The sequence below is a fragment of the Neophocaena asiaeorientalis genome, unplaced genomic scaffold (assembly GCF_003031525.2).
Source record: "Neophocaena asiaeorientalis asiaeorientalis breed wild unplaced genomic scaffold, Neophocaena_asiaeorientalis_V1.1 scaffold91, whole genome shotgun sequence".
In the NCBI taxonomy this organism is placed as follows: domain Eukaryota; kingdom Metazoa; phylum Chordata; class Mammalia; order Artiodactyla; family Phocoenidae; genus Neophocaena; species Neophocaena asiaeorientalis.
In genome coordinates, this window is record NW_020173198.1 from 1,519,927 (window position 1) to 1,539,704 (window position 19,778).

The 19,778-nt window shown below is 45.4% G+C and overlaps 2 protein-coding genes across 2 annotated transcripts; both read left to right on the forward strand.

The window, feature by feature from the left end:
• Nucleotides 1–5,016: 5,016 nt before the first annotated feature.
• SEPHS2 (selenophosphate synthetase 2) lies at nucleotides 5,017–7,277 on the forward strand. The gene has a single exon (XM_024744627.1). The coding sequence runs from the start codon at nucleotides 5,176–5,178 to the stop codon at nucleotides 6,529–6,531; it is 1,356 nt and encodes a 451-aa protein (XP_024600395.1). The 5' UTR covers nucleotides 5,017–5,175; the 3' UTR covers nucleotides 6,532–7,277.
• Nucleotides 7,278–15,576: 8,299 nt separating this feature from the next.
• DCTPP1 (dCTP pyrophosphatase 1) lies at nucleotides 15,577–18,639 on the forward strand. The gene is made up of 3 exons (XM_024744537.1): nucleotides 15,577–15,707; nucleotides 16,394–16,504; nucleotides 18,145–18,639. The coding sequence occupies exons 1-3, from the start codon at nucleotides 15,610–15,612 to the stop codon at nucleotides 18,443–18,445; spliced, it is 510 nt and encodes a 169-aa protein (XP_024600305.1). The 5' UTR covers nucleotides 15,577–15,609; the 3' UTR covers nucleotides 18,446–18,639.
• The last annotated feature ends 1,139 nt before the right edge of the window (nucleotides 18,640–19,778 follow it).

Here is a 19,778-nt window from a genome sequence, read left to right on the forward strand (position 1 = left end):
TCTTATCTAGTGCTATCCCTCTCTTCATTAACATGTCAGCTCCATGAGGACAGGGATTGCTGTCTGTTGTGTCCACTGATATAGCTCCAATATCCAGTGCAGTGGCTAGCACAAAGGAGGTCTTCTACACATTTTTGTGAATGAACCCACGGAGAGTCTCCAGCATCTATTACATGCCAGATATTTTTCAGCCATTATTTTATTTCTTACTAGAAATAAATGGGATGATCCCATTTTTGTTTAAAAAAAGAAAAAAAGGTGTATATAATGCACAGAGCACACACTATGTCGCTCCGTACAGCCTGGAGGGAATGGCTGGGCGCCCCCTGGGGCCCATTGTGAGGTGGTGGCCCTCCATATAGCATGGGAAGAAAAATGTCTAAACTTAGCTCTGCTCCACTAAGGTTCAATAGCAATTCTCTCCGGGAGGAGGGATTTCAAGTGATTTTAACTTTTTTCCTTTTTACTAAGTTGCATTTTGTGATTTTTCTACAATGACAAGACAGTGATTTTGTAACAAGAAAAAATTTTAATGGAGAGTGTACTGAGCCTACTGAAGTATTTTCAGTGTACTGAAAATGCACTAAATGTATATTTTCAGGAATTCCCTGGTGGTCCAGTTGTTAGGACTCTGTGCTTCCACTGCAGGGGGCGCAGGTTCTTTCCCTGGTCGGGGAACTAAGATCCCACATGCCTCGAGGTGTGGGGCAGGCCCCCTCCCCAAAAAAGTGTACTGAACCCTAAAGTGTAGTGTTATAATTCTGAATGATTATCATAATGGAAAAAAGCCCCAAGGCTCTTGTTGTATGTGAAAATCAAATTGGGGTGGGTGAGGGGTGAGATAGGAGTAGGGGATTAAGAGGTACAAACTACTATGTATAATATAAGTAAGCTACAGGATGTATTGTACAGCACAGCCAATATTTTAGAATAACTTTATTTTTTTTAATATTTGTTTATTTTGCCTGCACCGGGTCTTAGTTGTGGCACACTGGATATTTGTAGTGGCGTGCAGGATCTTTAGTTGCGGCATGTGGACTCTTAGTTGCAGCATGCATGAAGGATCTAGTTCCTCGACCAGAGATTGAACCTGGGGCCCCTGCATTGGGAGCACCGAGTCTTAGCCACTGCACCACCAAGGAAGTCCATAAAATAACTTTAAATGGAGTAAATCTATGAAAGTTTTGAATCACAATGCTGTACACTTGAAACTAATACATTGTAAATCAACTATACCTCAGATTCTCTTATTCTTTAAAACCCCTCTTTCTTCTCCTTTGCCTGCTCTCCCAACCCCACCTTCAGGTTTTTACCTTTGCAGTCTTTGACCCAAATGGTAAATGTAGTTCAATGTATCTCTCAGTGAAAAACTAAGAAAAAGATAAAAAGGATGCTTTTGAAAGCTCATGATGCAGTCACAAGTATCCACCTGGGTGGATGGCCTGCACAAAGGCACGTGAACCTGTCGTTGGTCACTGGCCAAGGCAAATTCATGACTTTTTTTGCACTGGCCCGGGTGAACATTGCTCCCAGGTAGAAGTGACAGGGAGGGATATGGATGCAAATCTTCCCCCAAAAGAGTCCTGCTTCCTTGAGGGGCATGGTAAAGGTTGTTAGTATTATCAAGGGGACCCCCGGAATGAGGGGTAGAGCACCAGCCTTCCGGTCAGACAGACTTGGGATTACAATTCTCACTAGGTTGATTCCCAGCTGGTGACTCTGTGCAAGACTCCTAACCTATCAGGGACCTCAATTTCCACATCTGTAAAATGGAGTTAAGAAAGCCAATTTCCTGGGGCTGCTCTGAGGAGGAAATGAGGAGATAAGTACATGTAAAATACTCAGCACCATCATATGGCTCATTATATGTGCTCAGCAAACTGTATTGCATAAAATGATGTATTCATTCAACAAATGTTATTGCCATGTAAAGTGCTAGGGTGGACAGAACAGAGCAGCCCCTGCTCTGTGGAGATTACAGACTAGTGGAACAGATAGTCATGGTGTAATCACATGAATAAAGAATTACAGTTGCACTAAATACTGAGAAGGAAAAGTCCAAAGAACTAAGAGAACATATAACCAGGGGCACCTGACCTAGCCACTTTTTAACCCAGAAGAGGTGACTACAGATGAAATAGAATGCTTTTGTTTTTCCCTTAATGATAAGAGAATCCTTCACATGTACAATATGCTGAACGTTTTGCAAAGAACTTTTCGTGGATGAGATTTTCATATGATCCAAAGCAGAGATGATGACCCTCATTTTACAGAAGTGGAAACTAGGGTGTAGAGAGGTTATATAACTTCCTTAGGGCCAGACAGCTCATTGATAGCACACCCAGAGATCAGACAAAACCCAGAAGTCCTTTGCTTCCACATCTATTGCTTTTTTAGTACATCATTTTTTAAAAATTTTGAAATACAGCGTACTTCCTTCTTTTAAAATGTTGAAATATAGTTTACTTACAAAAAGCATGGGGAAATATATGTGTATGGTTTAAGGAGTACCTATGTAACTACCACCCAGCCCAAGGAACAGAATTTAACATAGCTCAGAAGTCCCCTTATATACACTTCCCCAGAAGTAACTCCTATGTTAAATTTTGTTAATCATTCATTCTCTTACCTTTTAAAAACTCTTTTAAAAGAGTTTTTATCATTTATGCATCTCAGTGATATATTATTGCTTATTTATAAATGGCATCTTAGTTTATGTTTTCTATAGCTCGCTTCTTACTGCCAACATCTTGTTTTTGAGATTATTCATGTTGATGATGCCTATATCTCATTTTTACAAATAAATAATATTCCATTGTGTGATTATTTGTGCACTCCCCTGCTAACAGACATTTGGATCATTTCCAGTGTTTTACCATTATAGCTCTTCTTTTTCCTTTGGGAGATAAATGAATTTGTTTTTATAAAAAACTTTTGAAGATGTTATAAGTTTTGTGAATTTAAAGTCCAGTTCCTACACCCACATTATCAGTACTGTATGATAGTAGGTTCTATCATTTATTTTGAATTTACCATCAGCCAGGAACTGTGTTAGGAGATTTACACACATTTTAAAAATTTAATTCTCTTAACATTCTTATTTGATATGTATTATTATCTTCAGGCGAAAGGACTATTTTTTTTTAGACAATGAAACTGAGGTCCCTAGAGGTTAGACAATTAGCCTAAGGTCATTAGGAGAGCCAAGATTGCAACTCGGTCTAATTCTAACGTTCTGGTTCCTTCCAATTCACTCCAGGACTTAATACCGTATTGTGCAGTAATAAAAACCAAATGTAATGATGAACTATACTATCTATAATTATCTACTCTATTTTTTATATTTGTGATTGTGGTAAAACACACATAACATAAAATTTACCATCTTAACCACTTTTAAGTGTACAGTTCAGTAGTGTTAAGTACATTTACATTGTCGTGCAAACATCTCCAGAGCTCTTACAGCCATTCTTGAACATATCATCTGGGGCACACGTGCAGGAGTTTTCTCCAGGACATGTCCTATGGGTGGAATTCCATGGGTTTGCATGTGTCCAACTTTATCAGTTAAGGCCAAACTTTTTTCCAAAACGTTTGCACCAATTTATACTCCCATAGGCAGTTACTTATTTTTCAAGTATGCATTACATTCAAATGTTTAAAAAAATTATTTTGAGTTCCAATGTTAAAAGAACAAAAAGACAATACAATGAAAAAATCTCCTGTCCCCTAACCACCTCATTCTCTCCCCGGAGGCAATCAAAATTACTTATTACTTATATAATTATTAGTATAAGGTCTTTATGAGAATTAAATTAGTTAATATATGTAAAGTATTTAGAATCCTGCCTATTAGGACTGTAACTACTATCAGGATAATCACATCGATGTTTTCTCATTCTTTTTTTTTTTTTTTTTTGCGGTACGCGGGCCTCTCACTGTCGTGGCCTCTCCTGTTGCGGAGCACAGGCTCCGGACGCGCAGGCTCAGCGGCCGTGGCTCATGGGCCCAGCCGCTCCGCGGCATGTGGGATCTTCCCAGACCGGGGCACGAACCTGTGTCCCCTGCATCGGCAGGCGGACTCTCAACCACTGCGCCACCAGGGAAGCCCTCATTCTTTTTTACAGTTGCCTGATAGTCTGTTATATAAATGTATCACTATTTTAATCATAATTGATAAACATTTAAGTTGTTCCTGTATGTTTATAGCACAGCAGTAAATAACTATTATTTCCCACTCACATAGGTGAGTACATCTAAAGGATAAAGTTCTGGAACTGGAACTGCTGGGTCAAAGGTATTTAACACAGTTATAATTTTAATGGATATTGGCAAACTGCCCTTCATGAATACATCACAGATTCTCATATATATTAACTTAAAGAGATAGAAACTTTGGAATAGAATAGACCTAGGTAAGCTACTTTGTTGTTCAGATGAGTCAGCTGATGCACGGGAGAGGGAAAATGACTGGCACAGGCAGTTAGTAGTGGAAACAGCACCAGAACCCATGCAGATGTCTGGACTTGGAGTCTTAAATGCTTTGAAGTCCATGTTAATATTTCATTATTTTGATGCTGCGGCTTGCTTATATAATGGTAGTAACTTAATAATTAATTTCTCACTATTCTTTCCGATTTTTCCCTGGGCTATTTTCCTACCCTGGATTGATCATGCGCGCTATCTTGGACAATTCTGACCGGCTTGAGGTTTGCCAAGTGACCCATCTGCCCTCGTCTTAGAAAATGCTGGATTTGGTAAACTGCCTCTAGGGAAACAGAGCTCCGCCAGCCACTCCCAAGAGATCATTTAAATTACATCAAGGGAAATGAACCAAGGTATTTATTCTGTAATCTCTCCGAGGTCAATTTCCCAAGCTGGTGGTTGATTAGTTAGTAATACATCTTTTAGACCAAAGGAAGCCCGCCTCTCGAGGGCAAAGTGATCATTGGCTGGTATGGCTGTCAATCACAAGGGATATAAATAAGGGATGCCGGCGGCTCCTCCCCCCGGACGGCCAGGAGCGCGTGGGGAGGCGGCAGTCAGGCTGCGCGAGTCGTGCCGGGGAGGCGCTCTGCGGTAATATCTGACTGTTACTCCTTAATAACTGGAGTGGAAAGTAAAAAGGACCTCTGCTCCTCTCTCCTCTTTTCCCCTCCCTGCCGGGCAGGCGTGATGGCGGAAGCCGCGGCGACGGGCGCCGGCGGAGAGGCGATGGCGGCGGTGGCGGCGGGGGAAGGCTCCTCGGGCCCGATAGGCTTGCCTCTAGGCCGGGGCTTCTCGAGCTACCGGCCCTTCGAGCCCCAGGCGTTGGGCCTCAGCCCGAGCTGGCGGCTGACCGGCTTCTCCGGCATGAAGGGCTGAGGCTGCAAGGTCCCGCAGGAGACGCTGCTCAAACTCCTGGCGGGACTGACGCGGCCGGAGGTGCGTCCTCCGCCGGGCCGGGGCCTGGTCGGAGGCCGTGAAGAGACGGCCCAGGAAGCCGGCCTGCCGGTTAGGGCGGAACCCAGCCCAACCTTACCAACGCTCGGCATTGGGATGGACTCGTGCGTCATACCCCTGAGGCACGGGGGCCTGTCCCTGGTGCAGACCACCGACTTCTTTTACCCCTTGGTGGAAGATCCCTACATGATGGGGCGCATAGCTTGTGCCAACGTGCTGAGTGATCTCTACGCCATGGGCATTACTGAATGTGACAACATGTTGATGCTGCTCAGCGTCAGCCAGAGTATGACTGAGGAGGAACGAGAAAAGATAACACCACTCATGATCAAAGGCTTTCGGGATGCTGCAGAGGAAGGAGGGACTGCAGTGACTGGTGGGCAAACGGTGGTAAACCCTTGGATTATCGTCGGTGGAGTTGCCACTGTGGTGTGTCAACCAAATGAATTCATAATGCCTGACAGTGCTGTTGTTGGGGATGTGCTTGTGTTAACCAAACCCTTAGGAACCCAAGTTGCTGTCAATGCCCACCAATGGCTGGATAATCCTGAAAGATGGAATAAAGTAAAGATGGTGGTCTCCAGAGAAGAGGTAGAGCTGGCCTATCAGGAAGCCATGTTCAACATGGCTACCCTAAATAGAATTGCTGCTGGATTAATGCACACGTTTAATGCCCATGCAGCCACAGATATCACAGGCTTTGGCATTCTGGGTCACTCCCAGAACCTTGCAAAACAGCAAAGAAATGAGGTGTCCTTTGTCATTCATAATCTGCCAATCATTGCCAAGATGGCTGCCATCAGCAAGGCCAGTGGGCGCTTCGGGCTCCTTCAAGGAACCTCAGCAGAAACTTCTGGGGGGTTACTGATTTGTCTGCCAAGAGAACAGGCAGCTCGCTTTTGTTCGGAAATCAAATCTTCAAAGTATGGAGAGGGCCACCAAGCCTGGATCGTCGGCATTGTGGAAAAGGGAAACCGGACAGCCCGGATCATTGACAAGCCTCGAGTTATCGAGGTCCTGCCTCGAGGAGCCTCTGCTACCGCTCTTGCTCCTGAGAATTCCAGTACCTCCTCTGAGCCTAGCTTGTGAGACGGAATAGGGGAAGTTGTTTGGACTGTAGAGCCTTTTTACAGAATCATGGACAATTCTCAAGAGTTGATTTTAGGAAATTTCCAAAGAAGGCTGCCTGCGTAATAGTTCCAGCTGCCCTTTGTAGGTGATTTGAATCAGCCCATCAAAAGCTGCACATTCCAAGGCCAGAAGTAACATTTTGGACTTTCGGGGGGGTAGGTTTGCTAATCTCTCGAGTGGAAAAAGAGCAGAAAACCCTCTGTTTCCTCTTTCCAAGAGCAAGATGAGGCTACTCAGGTTTGAGAGATTTTTCTCAGCACAGGGTTCATTGATTTCTGCCCAGGGAGTGAGATTATTTAAAATTACATAGACACCAAAAATAAGTTGCAAAAAGAAAAACATTTAGATCAGAAGCAAATAAGTTTGGACCAGTACTGTTGATAAATCTAAATTGTTAAGGGAGATTAAAATGCAGTGTCAAATTCTTATTAGATTACTCTGAAATACTGGCTCTTTCCTACTCTGGACAAGAATTGAGCAGCTTGTCCAATGACTGGGAAAGGAGGACCTCCAACCACCTTACTTGGTCTCTGTTAATGACGTCTCTCCCTCTAAACCCCTTTAAGGACTGGGAGAGGCAGAGCAAGCCCCAGAGCCCAGGCCTTGGTGGACATTAAGATGTTAAATTCTTGTGTTGAAAATTCCTGGTGATTTAATCAATAAAGTGATTTCTAATGAAATAAAGAGGATTTTGTTGAAAAATTCTGGCTAATGTTTGTATCCTTGGAATTCTGATTCTTTAACAGTCTTATAAAATGAACCAACTGATACATTTAGCGTTGACAGTAAAGGACTCGAGAACAGGCATAAATCCCAAGGACTAGAGGGTGGGAGAGGAAATAGGTAAAGAAAGGTGTCAACAAATCTTGGAACATGGAAAGTGGGTGGAAGAGGGGTAACTGACTTAGAAGAACAGAGGAAGGCGAAGTATAAATGCCTTCAGAGCTGGGGAACACTAACAGGAAGCAAGGAGATACGCTCCGAATGTCCTAAGGAAGGTGGGGTCAAAGGGTGGGGATGAAAACGGAGATACTGGTTAAAAATTTATGCACAGGGCAATTAGATCTTTGCAGTTCTCAATCTTCTCCCCTGTGTCATACAACCAGGTGACTGCCTCGCACCTGTGTAGGTAAATGGAGGTTTGTTTTCTGGAAAATGTGAATTTAAAAAATATTGTAAAGTCAGGGGCACCAGGCAGAGCAGAGGACAGGGAGCCTCACCAAAAACAAGACTAAAGACAAAAATGAGATTGTCCAGCCCCCTCCCTCAGCTTAGCTATTAGAAACACTGTCCAGGAAGCTTATACCGCCCCTGCTTGGTGCAGGTGGAATATACTCCTCTGGAGAATATAAACCTGCCCAGAAAAAAGACCTATAAATACAAACATTTAGGGAGTCCCCGGTGACAATCCCTGTACTGGGAAGCCTCCCAGTTAAAAAGCTTCACTCAAGCACATGCTTTTTAATGCCTCATTCTCAAATATGAGCAGGCAAGGATCACCAGATATTTGAGGCAAGCCTCCAACTTGAAAGAAGTCAAAGCAAACAAACTCAAGAAGGAGACAATACAGGGAGCAAAAGAAAAAAAAGAGCAGAAATAAAAGAAGATAAAGTATCCATTAAAAGATAATAAGAGAGCAAAGCACTTAGAATATAAAAATATAGCTACAATCTTAGAGTTCAGTAGAAGATTTAGACGGTAAAGTTGACATTTATCAGAAAGGAGACAAACAAAAAGATGCACGATAGAAGGAAAAAAAAGTAGGAAAATCAGAGATGAGCCAGGAGGTTCAACGTCTGAGAAGAGTCCCAGAAAGAGGTAATAAAGCAGATGGAAGAAAGAAAACGATCAAAAAATAATACAAGAAAGTTTTCTAAAGTTTAAAATTGCGACTGTCACATGCCTTTTGAATTCCCAGCATTGTGAGTGGAAAAAGGCCTACACTTATTTTACTGTTAAATTTTAAAATGCCAGGGATAAAGAGACCCTAATAATAATAGCAAATTCTTACCTGGTACATACTCTTTGCCAGGCACTGTTCTAAGTGCTTTTATATGTATTAACTCCTGTAAACTTCCAACCACCCCATTTCGCAAATGAGGAAGCTGAGGTGCAGGGAGATTGAGAAATTTGTCCAAGGTTGCCCTGGCAGTCTCCTAAACAGCCTGGTTCCAAAGTCCATGCTTCTAATCATTGCGCTCGCCTAAGTCTTCTGGGGGGAGGGGAAGATCACAAACAAAGGTTTGGTATCAGACTTCTCAGCAGTGAATTGGAAGCTAAAAGACAACAAAGCAATGCTTTCAAAATTTTGAGGGTAAATGATCTTCTCTGTGTAATTCTATATTTAGCTACATTTTTCAAACAAATAGTATAAGGATATTTTTTAGACATGGAAGGTATCAAAGTGGTTTCATCCCATTCACTCTTTCTCAAGAAACTACTGGAAGATGTGCTCCAGAGAAACAAGGGAGCAAACGGAGAAAGAGGAAAAACATGGGGTCCGGGAAACCCAACCCAGCACAGGTGGAAGGTGAAGGGAGCTCTCAAGGTAATAGCGGTCCAGCAGGCATAGAGAAGAACCAGTCCATGCTGGAGCAGAAGCCTGGAAGGCTTCCAGGAAAAGGAAAATGGAACTGATAGAGGATTGGTATGTTTAATTGTGTGATAAATTGTATTGGAAGGTTATCAGAAGATGTAAATAGAATTAGTGACAATTACCAATTATGTAGAAAATTAGCCAAAAACAAAGAATGAGGCAGTTATCAACTCCAGCCAAAAAGAAAACCTTGAAAAATAAACAAAATGTAATCTAACAACAACACCAAATAAATAATAAATAGATAAATTCAATCGGGTTTTCTCCTGCTCAGAGCTCAAAGCTCTCAAATAGCTCTCCACAAAATCCCTGCTTCATCTTGCGACCCTTCATCTCACAGCACTCTCCCTACCTCTCTCACTAAACTCTAGCCCATTAGCCTTTCCATGGTGCTTCAAACAAATCAAGATCCTTTGTTCTCCGCCTGGAACCTCACCTCTATGCAGCTGGCTCACTCTTAGTCCTAATTCAGCTCAAATAAAACCTCTGCATAAAAGCCCTCTCTGACCTCAGCCAACACCCAGCTACTCTCCCAACTCATCACCGTATTTATTGGCTTCATAGCTTTTATCCTAACCTGTAATTATCTTGAAAATGCCTTAGTTTACTTTATAATTGTCCCTTTCTGCTTGTATGTAAGCTCCAGGATGGCAGAGGATGTTCTGTATCCCAGCACTGGAACAGTGTCTGGCCCCCAGTTAGTGTTCGGAATATACTGAATCAATGATTGAGTGAGGTATACACTGGGGACCCCAGCACCCTCTGTTTTCACACTTGCCTTGCTCTTGGTGTCTCCTAGTGGTGGAAGCTGGTACCACCAATCTCTTAACACAAGGCTTTGGAAAAGAAATTTGGGCCTTGGTTCTGCTTATCAATTTACACAGCTCTCTAACTGGTTTATTTTCTTGCTTGGGGTGGGCAGTAGAAAAGGGCAGGAAAATGACTGGATGCTTCCCTGGCCTGGGTCCTCTTAGTTAACCTAGAAAGGGTTAGGGGGTTGGAAGCAAGGTAGGCACCCAACTATTGCTTGGGGAGGGGCTGGGCAGCAAAATGGAGGTAGCAGGTAGTGGAGGTGACAGGCCTCGGGTGGAAATCAGAACAGAATCACAGGAATAAACAGAGGTAAGAAAGGTGATGGAGGAAAAGAAAGGAAGAAAAGGAAAAGGAGAGGAAATTGAAGGTAGAGAAAGAGAGAGAGGAAGATGAAAAGAAAGGACAGAAGGGCAGAAGGAAAGGCAGTGGCAAGGTGACCTCAGCAGATACCCAAGCACATGTGAGCTGCCTCCTTTACTCCTTTGTGGGGAGACGTCTTTCAGTTGCTGAAGAGCACTGGGGAGTGCTGGTGAGCTTCAGCCTTCGCCTTTCTGTGTGATCTCAGACAAGTCTCCTGACCTCTCTGGGTCTCAGTTTCCTCATCTGTAAAATAGGTGCAGCCATACCCACCTATGGCAGGCAAGTTATGGAGAGGATCCCATGAGACCTGCTCCTCTAAATTAATATTTATTAGATCGACTCAAGTACCAGGTCCCGGGGAAACAAAAGCCGGACACTGCTTTTGTTCTCTAGGAGACCCAGTCTAGGGGGAGATCTAGAACAGCAACACCAGTCAGCCCCAAATTAAGGCAAGAAGTGGTAAGTGCCACGAGAGTGAGAGTGGATGAAGTGCTTTATAAAACCAAATTATGTCCTGGGAATTCCCTGGCGGTCCAGTGGTTAGGACTCTGTGCTTTCACTGACAAGGGTGCGGGTTCAATCCCTGGTCGGGAACTAACATGGCCAAAAATAAATAAATAATAAAATAAAATAAAACCAAATTATGTCCTTTTGGAGGAAGTTTAGGAAGGCTTCCCAGAGGAGGTGGCTTTGAAGCAGGGCTCTACAGGATGGGTGGAATTTGGATTTGGCTATGCAGAGAAGGGGGATGGGCATTGCAGATGGAGGGAACTATGTGAGCAAAGGCAGGGAGAGTGGGGAACACCTGCTCAGCATGTGTGTAGGGGGATACAGCTGGGTAAGTAGGTTGGGGAAGGACTTCTAAGGGTGTTGGGGACTCCCTGGCCTGACTGAGCTAGGCTAGAGGTTCCTAAAAGCCTCTGTCATGACTCCTCCTGAAAAATTTAAGAAGAAATATTTTTTTCTTTTTTTTTTTCAAGAAGAAATATTTTTAATTATAGCAGCACCCTTTCTCCTGTCCCCCAGTTCAAAACCAACAAGGCCTATGGATCTACCTCGAATAAGAACAGCACTGCAGTAGATTCTCGGGATCCAGCCATGAACAAAATACATATTGTCCTGGTCCTCCTAGCACACTTGTGGAGGGTCCTTGGAGGCCACCTAGGCCAGACCCCCATTATATAGAGAAATTGAGGCTCAGAGAAGAGAAACAATCTTCCCAAGAGCATTGGTAGATAGGTTCCCAATCACCTGACTCCTAGTTTCCCATCACACGCTGCTGTCTCTGGGACCTCCGACTGGCTTAGGTTCCCCCACCCTGATACCACCTACCCAGCTTATGGGCTTCTGTTATTTTGTTCTCCAGCTGCTGTTGACACTTCTACTCCAGGGTTTCCCAAAGAGCCTTACTGGAACCAGCTGCATCTGTTTGGCTGTAGTGGGGAAGGTGGCCAAACTCTTGAGTACCAGAAGGGCATATGTGTGCATTGACACATCTGCCTGTTCCAGCCCGTCCACCCTGTCATTAAACATTTATTAGCCTGCACTGGGGAAACACCTTTGGTTTGAAAAGAGTAGGGCACCTAGTCTCTGGGGGGATAGACTTCTAAAGGGCTAATCACAAATGTGGACCAAAAAGCAAGACCAAGTACACTGAGGCCCTCACTAAAGAAGTCTGGTTGCCTAGATGTGACTGAGGAGAATGGAGAAAACTAACAGGATGTGGGGTGAAGGTTCAGGAAGAGCCTGGGATGAGAAGTCCAGATGATGGGGCCAATCATATATTCATGTCTGTTCCTTCTCCCTCGTGAGGGTCTCCCCCGCCCCCACCCCCAACTCCATGCCGTGCTGATGCTGGGTTTGGTTGGTCTTTAGAGGATGATGCCGCCGTTGGAGCAAAGAACTTGGATGTCCCTGCAGGGTGCTTTGCAGGAGCTTTACAACTCAGCCAGGGAATCTCCTAGGGGAGATGGGCAGAGGCAGTCTCAGAGAGAGCGCCTCCTCCTTCAGGTCCGTCTCCAAGGACCATCTGACCTGGGAACTCTAGAAGTCCTGGAAACCTGACTCTTCAAAAATCTGAGATGCAGAGGACTCCTGAGAAAACTGCTCTCCAAGTGGTGTTTTACATTCCAGTAAGAGTTTGGGTTCTGGTCTGGAGAAGCTTAGCAAACACCAGGGAAGGTGCTAGGGGTGGTACTGGGCTCCTGAAACTTTCAGTACCCAGATCCATAAGGCAGTTCAATGCTCTGAACTTCAGACCTGTCTGTCCACCTGCCTGCTGGACATCATCTGGATGTTCTAGAGTCATCTTGCACTCAACGTGTTCCAAACTAAAATTCATTGTCTTCCCTCCTACCCCAACTCCCAGGTCTTCTGTGTCCTCATTTCAGCAAATGACAAAACTATCCATCCATTTACTCAAGCCAGAAACCAAGGAGTTACCCAGGACTCCCTCTTATCTCCCGCACCCTATATCCAACTTCCATGCTGCCTAATCTAGCAAGTTCTGTGCTCTCATTTTACCCAGCAGCTCAGCCACATCAGATGTCCACTCATTCTGGAACACTTTCCTCCCTTAGGCTCCGTAACTTCACACTCTGTCAATTTTTCTCCTACCTCACCTTTCTCTTCTGCTCAGCTGCCAAATGTTGGAGTAGCCCAAATCTTGGTCTCGTCTACCTAGATTCTTATACTAGTTATTCTTCTCCAATTCCCTGACTTTAGGTACTGTTTAAATGACTAAGACTACCAAATCTGAATCTCTAGCCCTGATCTCTCCTCTAAAACTTAGGCTCATAAATCCACCTGCCAATTCGATACGCGTCTTCAACTTGCTTTGTCCTAAAACACGCTTCTGATGCCTCATGTGTTCAATCCTGAACCTCATCTTCCACATCCCAGTATGAATCACCATCCATCCACCAGGTTGTTCAACACTCAAAACCTGTAAGCCGTGCTTGATTCTACCCTTTCTCCCATCTCACTAGTTCAAAACCACCAAAGCCTATAGATCTGTCTCCAAAATATGCATCCACCTCTCTTCATCTTCACCCGCCATCAGCAGTCCAAGGCACCAACATCTGTTGCTGGAAAACTGCAGTAACTCATCTCTCTGCTTCTACTCTTGCCCTCTTCAGTTCATTCTTTTTTTCTTTTTTTAAATATAAGGTCAAATTACATAGAATGCTTCTTTAAAAAAAATATTTATTTATTTATTTGGTTGCACCAGGTCTTAGTTGTGGCAGGCGGGCTCCTAAGTTGCAACACGTGGGATGGAACCCGGGCCCCCTGCATTGGGAGCGTGGAGTCTTATCCACTACGCCACCGGGGAAGTCCCCCCTTCAGTTCATTCTTAACACAGCAGTCAGAGGGCTCAAAAATACAACACATGATCATACTGCTCCCCTGCCTAAAATCCTCCAAAGGGTTCCCGTAATAGTTAAAATCCAAAATAAAATAAAATATGAAATAAAATCCATGGTTGATTGATCTGATCTAGCCTCTTTTTTCTTCTCCAACACCACATCCCACCATTCTCCCCCTTGCTCACTGCATTCCTGCCATGCTGGAATTCTTTTTGCCTTTAGAACATGCCAAGCCTTTCCTGCTTTAAGCACTGGTGTTCTCTCTACCTAGTACTCTTGATTTTTCCCCTTGACTTTTACTCAGCTTAAATATCACTTTCTCAAAGATGAGTAACAACAAAAAAAAAACCCAAAACAAACAAACAAAAAACCCTAAAAGTGGCTTGACCAATAAAGCAATTTTTAAAAAAATATTTTATTTATTTATTTGGCTGTGCCAGGTCTTAGTTGTGGCATGCAGGATCTTCAGTTGCAGCATGCGGGATCTAGTTCACTGACCAGGGATTGAAGCCGGGCCCCCTGCACTGGGAGCATGGAGTCTTAACCACTGGACCACCAGGGAAGTCCCTCGATAAAGGGATTTATTATATTATATAACCAGAGTCCTAAATCAGGGCATCTCTGTAACTTGTAAAAGTAAGTGGCTCAGCATTGTTATCAAGGATCCCGGTCCTTTCTGTCTTGCTACCTACCAGTCCCAGATTCTTTTTTCATCGTACTTATCACCATTTGAGACAATATGACATAGGGGTTAACAGACTCTGAAGCCAAACTGCCTGAATTTGAAATCTGGCTACCACTTTACTAGGTGTTGAGTTAAACTACTCAATCTCTCAGTTTCCGTATCTCTAAAATGTGGATGATTATTATAGTATTACCTACCTCAGAGGGTTGACTTGAGGATTGAATGAGTTGCTGTGAGGATTAAATATGTAAAATGCTCAAGCAACCTAAATGCCCATTGACAAGACAAATGGATAAGGAAGATGTGGTACATATACACAATGGAATATTACTCAGCCATAAAAAGGAAAGAAATTGGGTCATTTGTAGAGACCTGGATGGACCTAGAGACTGTCATACAGAGTGAAGTAAGTCAGAAAAAGAAAAACAAATATCGTATGTTAACGCATATATGTGGAATCTAGAAAAATGGTACAGACGAACTGGTTTGCAAGGCAGAAATAGAGACACAGATGTAGAGAAGAAACGTATGGACACCAAGGGGGGAAAGCGGCGTGGGGTGGGGGGTATGAATTGGGAGATTGGGATTGACACATATACACTAATATGTAAAAAATAGATAAGTAATAAGAACTTGCTGTATAAAAAAAAATAAAAATCAAAAAATAAAAAGAAACTATAGATTTAGCAGGGCCTCCAAAAAATAAATATGTAAAATGCTTGAAACAGCTACCCTACTTCTAGTTCACTCCTCAGGCTCAGCTGTATCCTGGAGACATTCCTGTATCCTTTTAATAAATTCCCCTTTCTCGTTTAAACCCTTCATTGCTGGGGTTCTCCACGGGGCTCCCCGCCATCATTTTGCTTTGGCGCCATCTGGCGCCCAAAAGAGAAGTGATGCGCCTGCGCTCTCCACTCTCTGACTTTTGTCTCTTCCCTCGGTCGAATCTGGTACCTATACCTTTAAGATGCTTGGTCAAGACTGAAGAATTAGGGGGCCGGCGCCAAAGAACGCAAGCATGAAGTCCTCTTAGGTTGGTCCTGTCCGGGTAAGGGGCGGGCTGTAGCAAACTTCACGTAAGAAATTGGTCTTTCTTTTGGTTCCGCCCCCGTGAAGCAATCATGAACGCCTGTGATTGGTCAGGCGCTCTGGAGGCGGGGGCTCCGAGCTTGGCTCCCGGTTCTTCAGCAAGTCAGGGCTGCGGCGGGGTGGGTGGTATGTCCGTGGGTGGGGAGACGCGTGGGGATGCAGGAGGAGAGGGCACTGCTGCTGCCGCCCCCTTCAGCTTCAGCTCGGAACCAACGCTCGAGGACATGTAAGCCGTCCTTGCCCAGGCTGGGCTGGGGAGATCGCCCCCTTTCTCCCTCCGTTTGGGGAGGGCCCCTCCACGTGGTCGGGAAGAAGGCTAGCTGCTGTGCTCAGGTCCTAGCTCTGCTGGCTGACCCCCGCAGGCGAGCCTTCTAACCGCCTCCTCTGTAAAATGGGCTTAATGCACACCTGAGGCAGGGGATATACCGGAGTACGATGCTGCTTCTGCCCTGCCTCTGCCCTCCAGGAGCGGGAGGTAGGACGGTGGTAAATGTAGTGTTGAGAGGTGGGAGGCATTTCTTGCTGGAGGAAATCAAAGAGGGCTTCTTAGGGGAAGTATCCTGGAGCTGTATTCTGTAAAATCAATAGGATTTAGATATACAGAGATAGGGATATTCCAGATGGAGAAAATCTGCAGAAGCAGCAGCAGGAGGTGGAAAAATGAAAAAGAAGGTATTATTAGCTTTCGATAATTTAGGGTCTGTGTAATGTCCCACCCATTTTATAGATGAGGAAACCAAGTTCCCTAAAGAGGAAACGACTTGCTTAGGCCACCCAAGGAATTAGTTGCAGAATCCCCCCTGATGCCCATGCCCCCATTACGTATCACTGAGGTACCTGCCAGGGCCCTGCATCTCCTCCCCCATCCCCTAACCTTGGGACCTGGGCTTCCACCCCTTTCTCCTATTCCAGCCGCCGCCTCCATGCTGAGTTTGCTGCTGAACGAGACTGGGACCAGTTCCACCAACCTCGGAACCTCCTCCTGGCCTTGGTGGGGGAAGTAGGGGAGCTGGCAGAGCTCTTGTGAGTAGATGACAGTCTTCTGGAAGAGTCTGTGTGTTGGGGAGGGGAGGGGAGGATTTATTTGACCATTAGATATCCCTGGATCCAATTTCCCCTCCTCACTACCAAGCTCTGTATGTGGTTGCTGGGCATACAAAGATGACTTATGGGTCCCTGCCCTCTAGGGGTGCCCAGTCTCCTGGGAGAGAAAGGTGTGAAAACAGCAAGGCAGGTCCAGGTCTAAGAGGGGACAGTGGTAACTGTCCTTTACCTCTGCCTCTGGGGTGGAAAGGCAGGTATTCTATAGAAGACCTGCCTCTGGCATTCCAGACAGGGGGAGTTTACATTTGCAAAGGTAGTGAGGTGGGAAAGGGCAAGTTAAATTCAGGGAGAATATAAGATTCCTTCAGTGTAAGCTTCTTGAGGAAGAGCAAGGCTTTTGTCTGTTTTGGTCTCTGGTGTGTCCCAAGTGGCTGGGATACAATAGGCACTCAATATACTGTGGCTGTGGAGGACAGGGGTAGGATAGGAACACAGAATGATAGAATCAGGGCTGGGAAGTAATGGAGTTTGGACAGAACACCTGACCAGATTTGAATGGTAGAAAGGTCACTGTGTCTGCAGGGTGCATTGGATCCCCAAGAGAATTGGGTCAGGGGAGACCAGTGAGGAAGCTGGTGTAGATGAGGCAAAAGGTGGTGAGACCTAAGTCAGGGCAGTCACTGTGGGATGCACAAATGAGGGCACTGATGTGTGTGAGGGCAAGTTCATTACAGATTCATGACCACCATCTGTGTGCTATGTCCTCTAGAATCGAGATATGGCCTTGAACATGATAGACACAGTTCCTACCATCACAGTGCAAGGAGACTGACAATAGATAAGTGAACTAATTTTAAAAGATGTGGAATTGTCACAAGTTCTATGAGGAAAGTAACACAAGGTGATGAGAAAGAAGGTAACAGAAGGGAGAAGGCTTTTCTGAGGAGGTGACATCTGAGCTGAGACCTGAGTAACAGCCAGCCATGGGAAGGATGGGGGGAAGAGCATTCAAGGCACAGGGAGCAGTAAGTGCAAAGGCCCTGTGACAGTTTGGCTCATTTTTAAGGCAGAAAAGGCCAGAGTGGGTTTAGGTGGGGAGTGAGGGGGAGCATGGTGGATGATGACACTGGAAGAAAGAGTCAGTTCATGCAGGACCTGGAGGGCATGGTAGGAGTTTGGATGTTATTCCAAGCACACTTGGGGGAGTTTTAAGCAGGGGAGGGACAAAATGTAATTTGTGCTTTTAAAAGATGGTGCAGGGTAAGACTAGAAGATGAGTTAGAGGCTTCTGCAGTGGTCCAGGTCCAAGGTTTAGTCTGGGGTGGCAGTGGCTAAGGCCGGCAGGGGAGGGGTAGAATTGTGTCTCGGTAAGTGAAGTGTCCTTTTGGCTACTCCTTGGCTCAGGTAGGGACACAGAGGTCTGGGTGAATCATCTGATGGGGTCTCTTCCCCACCATGAAGATTCCAGGGCCTAGCTGGGTTGACTTGTCTTTGGAGGAACTTACTAGGAGGTGGGAGTTCATTGCTGCAAGGCCTGGGGTGTGCCCCTAAGAGAGGTGGAACCCATTGGCCTAGCTAGCATCTATGTGTGTGTGCCTGTCTTTGTGTCCTGTCCCCAGTCAGTGGAAGCCGGATGAGGAGCCTGGGCCCCAAGCCTGGCCCCCCAGGGAACGAGCAGCCCTTCAAGAGGAGCTCAGTGACGTCCTCATCTACCTGGTAGCATTGGCAGCCCGCTGCCGTGTAGATCTGCCCCGAGCAGTGCTCTCCAAGATGGACACCAACCGGCGACGCTACCCAGTGCATCTGTCCCGCGGCTCTGCCCGCAAGTACACAGACTTGCCCCATGGGGCCACCTCTGAAAACCAGGCTGTGGGGCCTGCAGACCTTGCCTGTGAGTCCACAGGTCAGGCCTCAACCTAGAAACATGGGCATGGAACCTGCAACTCAGCACGGCATCTGAGGAGCAGAGGGTGCTCCAGCCATGCTGCCTCATTCTAGTCCTTTCCTAACAGATCATGGGCCTGGGCGCTACCCTTCTTGAGGTCTGAGGCCCAAGAACCTCCAGTAGGTAGCCTCCTGGTTTTTTCTCTCTCAATAAAAGTTTTGGTTAGCAACTTCTGGATTCTTCCTGGGGCAGCTGGGGAGGCTCTCTGTCTCAGCACATGCTGGAGAGGGGTACCAGGGATACCTGTGAGCCCAAAGCCCATGTTTCTCTATTATACTTCCCACCTGCAGAGCAGAGAGATCTGATTTCTAGTAAGTTCTCTGTCTGACCTCATGCAAGTAAGTCCCTTCCCCTTCTCTAAACAAGACTGGAGGCTTTATGTAGTGTTGGATAAGAGCCCAGGTTCTGGAGCCAGGCTGTATGGGTTCAAATGCCATCTTTGATACTGGATGATGTTCTGGATTATACTGGCATCTTCCTGTGCCTCCATTTCCTCATCTAAAATGAAAATAAGGGACTTCCCTGACGGTCCAGTGGTTAAGACTCTGCGCTTCCACTGCAGGGGGCGTGGGTTCCATCCCTGGTCGGGGAACTAAGATCCCACGTGCTGCGCAGCCAAAAATAAATAAATTAATTAATGAAATGAAATGAAAATAATGTTATCTACCTAATAGGGTTGTAAGGTTTAAGTAAGTTATTCTAAGTAGAGTGCTTAGGACAGTGTAAGTTTGCAGTTGTCATTATCTGTTTGCTTTTTCAACTCAAAACTTTCAGGGGCACAGAGCAGGAAGTTTCAACAGTTAAGGCAGGCGTGGGCCTTGTCCATCAGGACCCCAGCCCTGAGAGAGCTCTCTGCCCCTCTCCCTTGGCCCCCAGCACAAATCAGGGTCAGGTCTGTCTGATATGAAGCAGAACAGGGCTTCCTCTCTTTTGGGGCTTGGACCCCTTAGCCCCCTCCTTCTCTCCCAAGGCCAATTTGCTTGTTCCACTTCTACACCTAAAGATAGTGTTGGGTATGTATGATTCACCCGTTGTGTGACCCCAGGCACATCACTTTCTTTTCAGAGCTACCCAGGGAACTAGCAGCCTGCCGCCTTCACAGGGTGAAACCTGATTCCACATCAGTAAAATAAAGCATTTCCCTTTACTGGCCTCACTCTTATTAATGACGTCACTTCCTCCTAACCAGTGACCTCTCTTACTTCCTAGGTAAAAGAGAATCCATCAGATTGGAACTGCTTTAGCTTTAACTTCCCAAACCCTCCTTTCCTCCGTCCACCAGTGATGGCAGGAGCCTTAGCTTATTGA